The 12,642-nt window shown below is 39.9% G+C and overlaps 1 protein-coding gene across 2 annotated transcripts in view; it reads left to right on the forward strand.

The window, feature by feature from the left end:
• LOC127568274 (gephyrin) overlaps positions 1-12,642 on the forward strand; it is a 416,570-nt gene that overhangs the window by 305,443 nt on the left and 98,485 nt on the right. The window contains exons 9-10 of one of the 2 annotated variants that reach the window (XM_052011838.1): positions 3,617-3,679; positions 4,401-4,443. In XM_052011838.1, coding sequence (XP_051867798.1) covers positions 3,617-3,679; positions 4,401-4,443 — 106 coding nt within the window. The remainder of the gene's footprint in view (positions 1-3,616; positions 3,680-4,400; positions 4,444-12,642) is intronic. The other variant, XM_052011847.1, reaches the window with a different exon arrangement.

The following is a 12,642-nucleotide window of genomic DNA, read 5'->3' on the forward strand; positions in this document are numbered from 1 at the left end:
CTGTATCATCAAGTATGGTGCAAAGCCATAAAACTGCAAGAAATAGTTTCATCAAAGGAAAAGATTGATCTTATTTTGGTACTGAAAGCAGGCAGGCATATTTTCATCCCTTCCATCGGGTGCAACAGAATGATAGCACTCTGAAAAGCACTTTACACCACTTATTGCCTAAATCCATGATATTCAGGCTTTTGCCATTTTGGTGGGGACCTCTACTTGGGAGTTTAAGCCATCCTCCATATAAATTGAGGTCATGTGATGTACCAAGGAGGCCAATGCAATATTAATGCATTTCCCTTTGGAATTGTACCTCAATTGCCACGAATTTCTGGCTAAATGTGGGTGTGGCTCAGGGGTCACTATTTTAAAAGTATATTATTTTTAGAATAAAATATCTCTGGTACCACTCCCATAATACAGGTAAATATACTTCACTTGTGCATTTAGTTAATAAACATGCCACCATTTGATGCAAATTTCTTTGCTTTTTCATCTCCCTCAGAAGTTCAGAAGACTATAAATAACAGGCACAGCAAACTGTACTGCGATTTCATGTTGTTGCAGTTACAATCAGTATTTTAATTCCAGCAGAGCGTTTTCTGAGAATGTTGATGCACACATAACCAAATTTTGTGGAATGTAGAATACAGATGAGAGACAGCTATTCTCAAAAACAGATAATGAAACATTCTGTGTTGCTTTGCAGCAAGACTTCAGGCTTGGACTGATCAGGAGAAGTTGTGGGTTTAATGCAATTACCAGGCAATATCTGCTCAACAAGGGTGGACATTGCCTGGTACTTTCTCAGTACCACCCAAACTCCTACCATCTCCCCATGATGTCCAAAGTCATGATCTTTTGTTGACACCCCCCCCCCCACCCCCATCAGCAACATACCAGTAGAGTCATCATCGATCAGGAACTTAATTGGACCAGCCATATTTTTTTCAATTTATTAATCTTTCAAGATATTGTGTCACTGGCAAGGTGAACATTTATTGCCCTTAAGAAGCGAGTGGCAAACCATCTGCTTGAATCACTGCAGCCTTATGGTAATTGTATTCCCACAGTGCTTTAGAGTTGGAATTCCTCAATTTAGACCTACTGACAATGAAGGGAGCATGGAATGGAGGGAACTAACTGGTGGTGTCCCCATGGCTCTGCTGGCCTTGTTCCTCATGGTGCTAGAGGCTGTGGGTTTACAAGGTGCTACAAGGGTCGATGAATTAGGTATCCTCTAGTGAATGACAAACCTTCTGAAGCACCTACAGAGCATATTAGGAATGTAATGAAAGAATCAACATTTGCCAAAATGAATACAGCTTCACCAACACTTGAGAAACTCAATGGAATACAAGACAAAGCAGCCCTCTCAGTTGGCTCTCCGTATACAACCTTAAAACTTCACCGCTTCCACCACCAGTGCTCTATGGCTGCAGTTGTTCCATCAACAAAAGGCCGTGTAGAAGCTGTCCAAGTTTCTTTGTCAGTGCCTCCCAAACCTATGACCTCCTATGAACAAGATGAACAATGACAACAGGCATGACTACCTCCAAGTCCACCCCCCACCCCCACCAAATCACATGCCACTTTGATATGGGAATATATTGCCATGCCTTTATCATTGCTGAATCAATAAACTGGAGCTTCTTATCTTACAATACTCTAATAGTGCCTTCACCTTGCTGATATGTCGCAGTTCAAGAAGGTGAATTATCACCATCTTTTTCAGGATAATTATGGACAGGCAATAAACGTTGGCCTTGCCTGTGATTTGCAAATCCTGTTTTCAAATAAAATATAAATTTAATGGAGATAGTGGAAGGCAACATGTAGATGAACAAACTATAAGCCCCGCTGTTTTATAGCCATTCATCTGCTCAACTCCTGTTTAAACAAACTACAAAAACCAGAGAAATAGGTGTTTTCACATTGATGTTTCTCCAGTGTATCATGGGTTAACATTCTGTCAACTATTAGCAAATGTTGACTTCCAGAAGTTATTTTATAAAAATGTAATTAAATAAGTATGCACAAGCATAAAGAGACAACAGATGAAAGCATACAAAACACAAAAATAGATAATCAAGATAATAGCAGCAGATGAAGAAAATAATTGGCTAAATCCTGTCCACAATTTAAAAATAGAATTTTTTTTTATATGTTGCTATGATACTGTTGCGGGTGTCTGAACAGGTAATCCATCTGTTTATGTAGTAAATCCCTGATCTTCATTAAGAAGATTTGCAACTAAATCACTTATTTACCCTTTCTTAGTCTACTCCAAGTAAGCATAGATATAGGTATTGTTACTGTGATTTAAGGTTTGATGTTTAACTGATCAAAAGCATGAATAATTTTCAAACACTGCAGTCTCATTTGTCAATGAACATAGCAATGCTGTTACCTGAAAAACACAGCTCAGGCTTGCATTCATATCACTGATACAGATGACAATTAATCGAGTGTGAATATGTTGTGAAGTATTTACTTTCAGCACAGCATTGTATTTTAATGCACAAATTGAGACAGATGTTGCTCCATTATTTGAGATGAGCTGTACATTTCTCTTTCCTTTCATTTCTCATGTATGACTACCTTTGTATTAAACTTCTCTCGTTGCTTTCCTTGCACCATTAATCTTTCCTTGTCTAAGATTACCCTTTAATTTTCATTATCAAGTTTACAGACAGGTGCACTAAATAATACAATTAAGGGCAATAATGATAGATAAGGGGGCAAATAAAAAAGTTACAAGTTCATTTTATCCGTCTTCATCAGTTCATTAAAAAGCTTATGCTTCCTTTGTCTTGTAAATCGGTTGTGCTGATGTTCACATATCCCACCCTAGCTCAATGTCAGCAACAGATGACAAAGCAATTGGATTGCAATTATTTTTCATTCAATGTCAGCATTTTTTTTCTATTTTCTTTGTTCTTCTTTTCATGTAACTGAAAGAATCTTCCATAGTATGTTTACAGCCTTGCAAAAATGTATAGTTCTGGCAACTCAGTTAATCCCAATCGTACTCCTAAAAGTATTTTATTGTTATCTCTTAAAGGAGACTTCAGCTTTGATTCATTCCAACCTGCGCAGAAGTAACTGTGCAGATCTATCATTTTCTTTATGCTGATAGGTCAGAAGATAGGGCTGTGTAAAAATAAAAATAAACACTCTTCTAAAGAAAGTGAGAGGGACACTAACCTTCGGGGACCAGGCATGTTCAGGTTTTAATTTTTAAAAGTATTATATTTGTGCAAAAATATAATGATGTAGGGTTATAATGGGGAACGTGGCATGCAGTAAAATTGATACTTGTTTTATGTTTGTTCTTTTAATTTCCTCTCTGTGCTTCATAGCTTTTTTTTGCTTGAACTGCCAAGCAGATCCTGCCTGTTTTCCCTGTCTTGTGTGTGGGTTAATGCTGGTGGTTCCACAATTTGCATGTTTTCTCGTGTGTTAGTAGCAAGTGTGTTTGAAAATTTTAAAAAGGCCAAACATATAATAAACCTCTCATTAGTTCTTTTGTTTACGTATTTCATTTCTTAAAAAAAATTTCTTAGATTTCTGAGCTTCTCTGTTCATTATAAATCTTTTGTTTTTGTTTACACATTAGCTCCACCATAGGTTGGAAGGGCTTAAAGATGAACTCAGAAGGCATAGAGGATACAACTCACGAGTAACTATTACTGATCAAAGGAGCTGCTACCATTCGCAAACTCTGCTTTGCGCTATGAGTTCTAGCTCCTTGCTATTCTATCTATGTGAAGATTCTTGATTGTCTGTTTTCCTACCTTAACACTGTCCACTAGTCTGTGCCTTTAACATTTGTCTTAGAATCTTTCAGTTATCATTTCCACATTTAGACCCTCCTAATTCATTTATAGTGTAATTCTTGTTGTTTTGTGTCTATTTTGTGTGTGTGTGTGTGTGTGTGTGTGTGTGTGTGTATACGCACACATGCGTGCACATATGTGTATGCATACATTTATTTCTGAAGACTTTTGCTAGATCCAGAACACACAAGCCCTTCTACATGGATTAGTTAACTGCAACATGCCACGTTCATTGACAATCTTTTCTTCCTTCATGCAGTTTTCATGGCTACTTGTGCTCAGCAGATCTGAAGCAAATTTATTTTGAGCTACTATGTCCTGTCGAATAACTCTTGCCTCCATTTTGATGGGTTTTCCAGATTTCACCCATTTACATTTTAATATTCTAGGATGAAGAATCATAAGCTTCCCCATTGTAGCATTCTTGCACAAACTTATCATTTCATGGTGCTGATCCAGCTTTGTTCATCATAACCTATTTTGTATAACTCACTGCATGTACGTATGTTTGAACTTCCAGTTCATTATGTAGACTTTAAAAAATTATGTCCATTCTCCTTGCAGGTCCAGTCTCGCTGCAGCAGCAAGGAAAACATCCTGAGAGCCAGTGAGTACTTGTCATTTTATTCGCTATATAAATTTTAATGTAGGTATGCTAAAAAATATCTTTAATTATAAGTTGTATTTCCTGGTATTGTCTGTCTCCCTGCAAATATCATGACATGATATCATTTTGTTACAAATTGTACCCAGCATTTACATGCAACATTATGGGGGGAATACTGTGTGGAGGAGGTGAGGGCAATACGCTGTGTGGATAAGGTGCTGCAGGGAGCAACAATGTGGAGGAGTTAATGATAAGGAGGTTGGTGAGAGTTAAGAAGTGGTAGTATATAAGAACTACTACAAAAACCATCCTGTGATGTATGTGCTCTTGAAGACGAAAGTCATCATTCAGGAAATTCATTATTGAAATATTGCCAAGCCTTATTAAATGACTTCCTCTCACAAAAATCTGTTTCTTTACAAAAGCCAGACTATTGAAATTATACAGGGCTGTATTAATATGCTTCAATTCACTTTCAACTTTACTGGTTGGAGCAGAGGGCATTGTGGGGCAAATCATGGTTAACGGCAAACTGTAGCATGCAGAAACTGGACAATGCAGAGTATCTGCCGAATTTAACATACAGTGGCATGCAAAAGTTTGGGCACCCCTGGTCAAAATATCTGTTACTGTGAATAGCTAAGCGAGTAAAAGATGACCTGATTTCCAAAAGGCATAAAGTTAAAGATAACACATTTCTTTAATATTTTAAGCAAGATTACTTTTTTATTTCCATCTTTTACAGTTTCAAAATAACAAAAAAGGAAAAGGGCCCGAAGCAAAAGTTTGGGCACCCTGCATGGTCAGTGCTTAGTAACACCCCCTTTGGCAAGTATCACAGTTTGTAAGCACTTTCTGTAGCCAGCTAAGAGTCTTTCAATTCTTGTTTGGGGGATTTTCGCCCATTCTTCCTTGCAAAAGGCTTCTAGTTCTGAGAGATTCTTAGGCCGTCCTGCATGCACTGCTCTTTTGAGGTCTATCCACAGATTTTCGATGATGTTTAGGTCGGGGGACTGTGAGGGCCATGGCAAAACCTTCAGCTTGTGCCTCTTGAGGTAGTCCATTGTGGATTTTGAGGTGTGTTTAGGATCGTTATCCTGTTGTAGAAGCTTTTTTTTCTCCAAATAACCTTGCTCATTGCAGCCAAAATGTTCTATTTTAACTTCATCAGTCCACAGGACTCGTTTCCAAAATGCATCAGGCTTGTTTAGATATTCCTTTGCAAACTTCTGACGCTGAATTTTGTGGTGAGGACTCAGGAAAGTTTGGAGAAAAAAGGGTGCAGAATTTCATGAAAAGAACATCTCTCCAACTGTTAAGCACGGGGGTGGATCGATCATGCTTTAGGCTTGTGTTGCAGCCAGTGGCATGGGGAATATTTCACTGGTAGAGGGAAGAATGAATTCAATTAAAAACCAGCAAATTCTGGAAGCAAACATCACATCGTCTGTAAAAAAAAAGCTGAAGATGTAAAGAGGATGGCTTCTACAACAGGATAACTATCCTAAACACACCTCAAAATCCACAATGGACTACCTCAAGAGGCACAAGCTGAAGGTTTTGCCATGGCCCTCACAGTCCCCCGACCTAAACATCATCGAAAATCTGTGGATAGGCCTCAAAAGAGCAGTGCATGCAAGACAGCCCAAGAATCTCTCAGAACTAGAAGCCTTTTGCAAGGAAGGATGGGCGAAAATCCCCCAAACAAGAATTGAAAGACTCTTAGCTGGCTACAGAAAGTGTTTACAAGCTGTGATACTTGCCAAAGGGGGTGTTACTAAGCACTGACCATGCAGGGTGCCCAAACTTTTGCTTCGGGCCCTTTTCCGTTTTTGTTATTTTGAAACTGTAAAAGATGGAAATAAAAAAGTAATCTTGCTTAAACTATTAAAGAAATGTGTCATCTTTAACTTTATGCCTTATGGAAATCAGGTCATCTTTTATTCACTTAGCTATTCACAGCAACAGAAATTTTGACCAGGGGTGCCCAAACTTTTGCATGCCACTGTATATTTTGATAATATCTTAAGTTTTCAGTAAATCTGATAATCTTTCTCTTTTATTCAGTATACTTAATATCTTTGCCCTCTTGCAGTACCATGTAAATTAATATTCAGAGCTCAGTGTAAACATTTTTAGATTTATGTCTGGACAATAATTATTTTTAAATCATTAAACCCATTTACTTATGTGAATCAATTTCTGAACAACCTCCCTCTCACTGGTGAACTGTGCCCCTTCAACTGTTAGCCATGTCCCTTGACCTCAGTTGGGCTGTTGTTGCTCTACGCTTGTGAAACTGAAATTAAGATTCTGCCTGCTTTCTTGCAGCGAAAAAGAGAGCTTAAACAAAAGATTACAATTGATCTGTACTTGACCATTGAGTAAGTTCACAATGAGGATAGCAGCACTTAAAGACCCATTGTGAAGCATGGTTGAGAATGCCCATGCTTTTTGAATTGTCAAACCATGGTTAGCTGTCTTAAGGATTTTCATAGAGCCACCGTTACAGCTTTTGTTTTGACATCCCATATGAAGCCAAGCAGAACGTCACCCCTAAAGGAACAAAGGATGAAGGAAGACTTTGAAACAAAAAAAAATTACTGTATTTAAGCAGCAATTAGATCTATTCTTAAGTAGAGAAAGAAGGTTATGAAGATGATGCTGAAGAGGAAGACATAATGGCTGACAGGGATGACTTTATGCAAATTGCCTCACATCCTTTGTAGCTATTTCCTTACAGCTGGTGTGCACCCATGCTGAATACACACATCTGGAAGGCTGGCTTCAGGGGATTCGTAGCAGGGTATGGGTGAATCTGGATCTCTTCAATTCACCCAAGTCCTGCTGCCGGTTCCTTAAGACCACCCTTCCAGATGTGTCATCAGTATGGGTTAATAGCAACATTAGGAAAATGCTACATCAACTTTAATGGATCTGAGACACATAGAACATGGAACAGTACAGCACAGTACGGGCCCTTCGGCCCACGATGTGCCGACCTGTATAAACATCCCCATTCAATCTATCCCCCTCTCTGCTTCACCTCCCATCACCCTCTATTTTTCTTTCGTCCATGTGTCTATCTAATAGTCTCTTAAATGACCTTATCATATCAGCCCCTACCAACACCCCCGGCAGTGCATTGCAGGCACCCACCACTCTCTGTGTAAAAAAAAACCTACCTCTGACATCTCCCCTGAACTTTCCTCCTCGCACCTTAAACAGGTGACCTCTAGTATTGGCCAATGCCACCCTGGGGAAAAGATGCTGCTGTCCACTATGTCAATGCCTCTCATAATCTTATATACCTCTGTCAAGTCTCCTCTCATCCTCCATCACTCCAAAGAGAAAAGCCTTAACTCACTCAACCTCTCCTTATAAGACATGCTTTCTAACCCAGATAGCTTCCTTGTAAATCTCCTCTGCAACCTCTCCAAAGCTTCCATATCCTGAGCACAATATTCCAAGTGTGCCCTAACCAGTCTTTTCAAGCTGCAACATTACCTTTTGGCTCTTGAACTCAATCCCCTGGCTAATGAAGGCCTTAACCACCCTATCCACTTGTGCGGCAACTTTGAGGGATCTATGTACTTGAACCCCAAGCTCTCTGTTCCTCCACACTCCCAAGAATCCTGCCATTAACCATGTACTCTGCCTTCGAGTTCGTTCTTCTAAAGTTTATCACTTCATACTTCTCCGGATTGAACTCTATCTGCCACTTCTCCGCCCAGCTCTGCATCCTGTCTAAATCCCATTGCAACCTACGACAACCTTCTTCATTATCTACTACACCACCAACCTTCATGTCATCTGCAAACTTACCAACCCATCCTTCCACCTCCTCATCCAAATCATTTATAAAAATCACAAAGAGCAGGGATCCCAGAACAGGTCCTTGCAGAACACCACTAGTCACCAATCTCCAGGTTGAATATTCCCCTTCTGCAATCACCCTCTGCCTTCTGTGGGCAAGCCAATTTCAAATCCATACAGCCAATTTTCCATGGATGTCATACCTCATGACTTTCTGAATGAGCCTACCATGGGGAACCCTGTCAAACGCCTTGCTAAAATCCACATACACCACATCCACCGCACTGCCTTCATCAATTTGTCTTGTCACTTCCTCAAAAAACTATTATGCTCGTGAGGCATGACCTGCCCTTCACAAAGCCATGTTGACTATCCCTAATAAGACTATGCTTCTCCAAATGCTCATAAATCCTGTCCATAAGAATCCTCTCCAATAGTTTGCCCACCACTGATGTAAGACTCACTGGTCTATAATTCCCTGGATTATCCCTTTTACCTTTGTTGAACAATGGAACAACGTTTGCTATCCTCCAATCCTCCGGTACCACTCCTGTGACCAGGAAGGACTCAAAGATCATTGTTAACACTCCAGCAATCTTTTCCCTCACTTCCCATAGTAACCTGGGGTATATCCTGTCTGACCCAGGGGACTTATCTATCCTAATGCTTTTTAGTAGCTCCAACACTGCTTCTTTCTTAACCTCGACATGCTCCAACACATTTGCCTGTTCTGCGCTAACCTCACATCCGTCTAAGTCCCTCTCCCTGGTGAACACTGAAGCAAAATATTCATAGGACCTCCCCTACCTCCTTTGCCTCCGGACACATTTTTCCCCTGTTATCCCTGAGCGGTCCTACCCTCACCCTTGTTATCCTCTTGTTCTTCACAAATGTGCAGAAGGCCTTAGGGTTTTCCTTAACCTTACTTGCCAAAGCCTTCTCGTGTCCCCTTCCAGCTCTCCTAAGTCCCTTCTTAAGCTCCTTTCTGTCTACTTTATAACTCTCAAGAGCCCTATTTGATTTTTGCTTCCTAAACCTTAAATATGCTTCCTTCTTCAAGAGGAAGTTTAGTCAAAACCTTCCACCTCTCTTATTACCCTGGTTCCTTCACCCTAACCTCCTTGTGTCAGTGGGGCAAACCTATCCAGATCCCCACGTAAATGATCCCAAAACAACCTCCACATTTCTGCGATGCATTTACCAGAGAACGTCTGTTCCCAGTTTACACTCCCAAGTTCTTGCCTAATACCATCGTAATTTGCCTTCCCCCAAATAAATACTTTCCCATAATGTCTGCTCCTATCTTTGTCCATGGCTATGCTGAAGGTCAGGGAGTTATGGTCACTATCCCCAAGATGCTCTCCCACCTGAACAGATTCATTGCCTAATACCAGATCTAGTATGGCCTCTCCTCTAGTCAGCCTGTTTATATACTGTGTCAGAAATCCTTCCTGTACACACCTAACAAATTCTGCCCCATCTAAACTTTTTGCACTAAGGAGGTGCCAATCAATATTAGGGAAGTTGAAGTCACCCATGACAACAACCTTGTTATTTTTGCACCCATCCAAAATCTGCTACTATCTGCTCTTCAGTGTCCCGGTGGCTATTTGGGGGCCAATAGAATACTCCCAATAGAGTGATCGCACCCTTTTTGTTTCTGATTTCCACCCACGCTGACTTAATAGATGATCCTTCTATTATAATACTTCTAATGTAGATGATTCCTACACCTGTGATTTTATATCTGAGTAGCAATGCCACCCTCCCCACCCCTTCTACCCATTTCCCTATCCCTATTGAGACATCTAAATCCCAGAACCTCAAGCAGCTACTCCTGCCCTTGCGACAGCCTAGTCTCTGTAATGGCCACAACACCACAATTCCATGTACTGATCCATGCTCTAAGTTCATCACCCTTATTCTTAGCACTTCTCCATTAAGGTAGACACATTTCAACCCATATAATTAATTGCATTTATGCCCGTCCTCTGCCTATCATTCCTCACCTTCTCTGTACACATCGCATCTACTTCTACACCAACTGATCCATCTTCTAATCTTGCAGAAATTCATCTCTGTCAGCCTTTATCAGTCATTGTGCACCAAGTCAATGCAAAATGACTTCTCCCATTCTTTCAAAAGGTTAATTTATGTGCGCAGTTTTGCATATTTTAAGTATATCTCAGCGTCAGGGATTAATTAAGCTTTCTTGGACTTGGTGCTGGCGGGGGAGAGTGATGGTGACATAAAAGAATAAAATTAATATACTATAAACTTTAGTACTGAAGTTACAGGAAATCTCCTTTGGCCTGAGATTTTGAAGGGTAGAAAAAAAGGGATAGAGTTTGCCCCAGCATTCCCAGAATATCTTCTTGCATTGAAACAATAGAGAAAGTTGAGGGCCCCTGCACCAGTGAGTGAGAGGCCTACATTACAATGCTTTTAGCAGAAAATTGTAAGTATTCCAGTGTACAAAATAAAGTAGGGTAGCATGAAGTTACAGCAGTTTTTCTGAGATGATGTATAATATTGTGCTGCAACAGTGCAAGATTGACAACAGCTTCTGCATTTTATCTCATATCAATTTGAAGGTAATTAATTTTGATATTTCAAATTAACATTAAAACCAGAGCTTTCTCCTGAGATTCCAAACATCTGAGAGGCTGTTCTTCAGCAACTTTGATTAATTCCACATAATACCAACGTATAGGTGAGGGTTACAACTGTAACAATGGGATCTGCAAAACAATATGGAAAATTGCCTATGTACCATGTCTACAAAGTATTGGGCATATCCTGTCCACAAGACAGAGCAAATTCAGTCTAGTAATCATCAGAAAAATGGTGGAAGGTGTTGTCAACAATCTTATCAAGTGCTGTCATCAATTGTCTACCCACTGTGATATTCAATTTTGGTTTTGCAAGGGTCGCTTGAGACCAGACTTCATTCCAGCCTCATTCCAAATCATTTTGGAATTCAAGAGTTGAATTCCAGTGGTGAGATGAGAGTGATGGCCCTTGACAGCATCATGACATTTGGCCAAATGTGGTATAAAGGAGCCCTGGTAAAACTTCACCCAACGAGCATGAAAAAAAGGCTACAAGTTGGAATACAAAGGAAGATGATTGAGGTTGTTTGAGTTTAGTCATTTTAGCCCCAGAACATCAGTGTTCTTTGGCAAAATGTCCATGGCGCATCTATTTTTGGCTGCTCCATCAGTGATCCATCATAAAATCAATTCTATAGGCAATAGTTCAGAGAATGAAATGGTCCAGGCTTGTGTGCGGGATGACCAAGATTCAGGCAAAGGATGAAAAATAGCAGGTGCCTCACAAGTGCCTGGCAATGGTGCTCTCCAACAAGAGAGAGTTAGTCACCTATCTTTGATGTTCACCACCATTATGATTACTGAATTCCCTGACCATTGCCTGACCATCAACATTCTGAAGGTCACCATTCACCAGAAACAAACTAGACCAGCCAGGTAAATACTGTGGCAATAAAGCACTTCAGAGCTTGTGTCCTGTCATGAATGACTCACTTCCTGACTTCCCTTAGCCTATGCACCACCTCAAAGGCCTGTGAGGAGTGTGACAGAATGTAGTCCATCTGCTGGATGAGTGCAATTCCAACAATCAAGAAGCTTGATAGGATCTAGGACAAAAGTAACTGTTCATCAACACTCAGTCATTGACCAAAACATCAGCACACCATGCATGCATTGTGTACCTTGAGCAAAATGCATTACAGTAACTTGCCCAGTTGACTTTGACAATACTTCCTTAGCCCTTCAGGTTCCACCATTTAGAAGGAGAAGAGTAGCAGAATGCATGAACACTTACACATCCATGTTCATCCCTGAATCGCACACTATCCTGAAATATTTTGCTGTTTCTTTCTGATTATTGGAACTCTATAAAGACTAGCCTGGTTACAGAAGGCTGCTTACCACCATCTAAAGTGGAAGAAGGGTAGGTAATATATGGCAGCAACTTAGCATCCCTTAATGGTTTCCCTTATTATTTTTGTTATTCATTATAAAACAATGTCCTTTGCATTCACCTTCATTATTCATGCAATCTGGAGCAAAGTATATCAGATTTTAAATGAGGTGGATGCATTATTGAATGACAGTAAGAAGCTAAAATCTAGTCACCATTTAATTGTTATTTTAGTTTGCTTTTGTTTCTTGTGTCAATATTATTGGTAGCACTATGGTAGTGGTTCAAATGATATTTCCTTGCTAGTTCTACTTTGTCTCATATTCATGAAAAACTAAATTCTTCATCTCTCCTGTTTCAGTACTTGGATATAAAAACTGCTCACAGCACAATCTCATTAATCGTTCATTGTCAGGACCTTTTGTTTTTTTTCACTTA

The sequence above is a fragment of the Pristis pectinata genome, chromosome 1 (genome assembly GCF_009764475.1).
Source record: "Pristis pectinata isolate sPriPec2 chromosome 1, sPriPec2.1.pri, whole genome shotgun sequence".
Classification (NCBI taxonomy): domain Eukaryota; kingdom Metazoa; phylum Chordata; class Chondrichthyes; order Rhinopristiformes; family Pristidae; genus Pristis; species Pristis pectinata.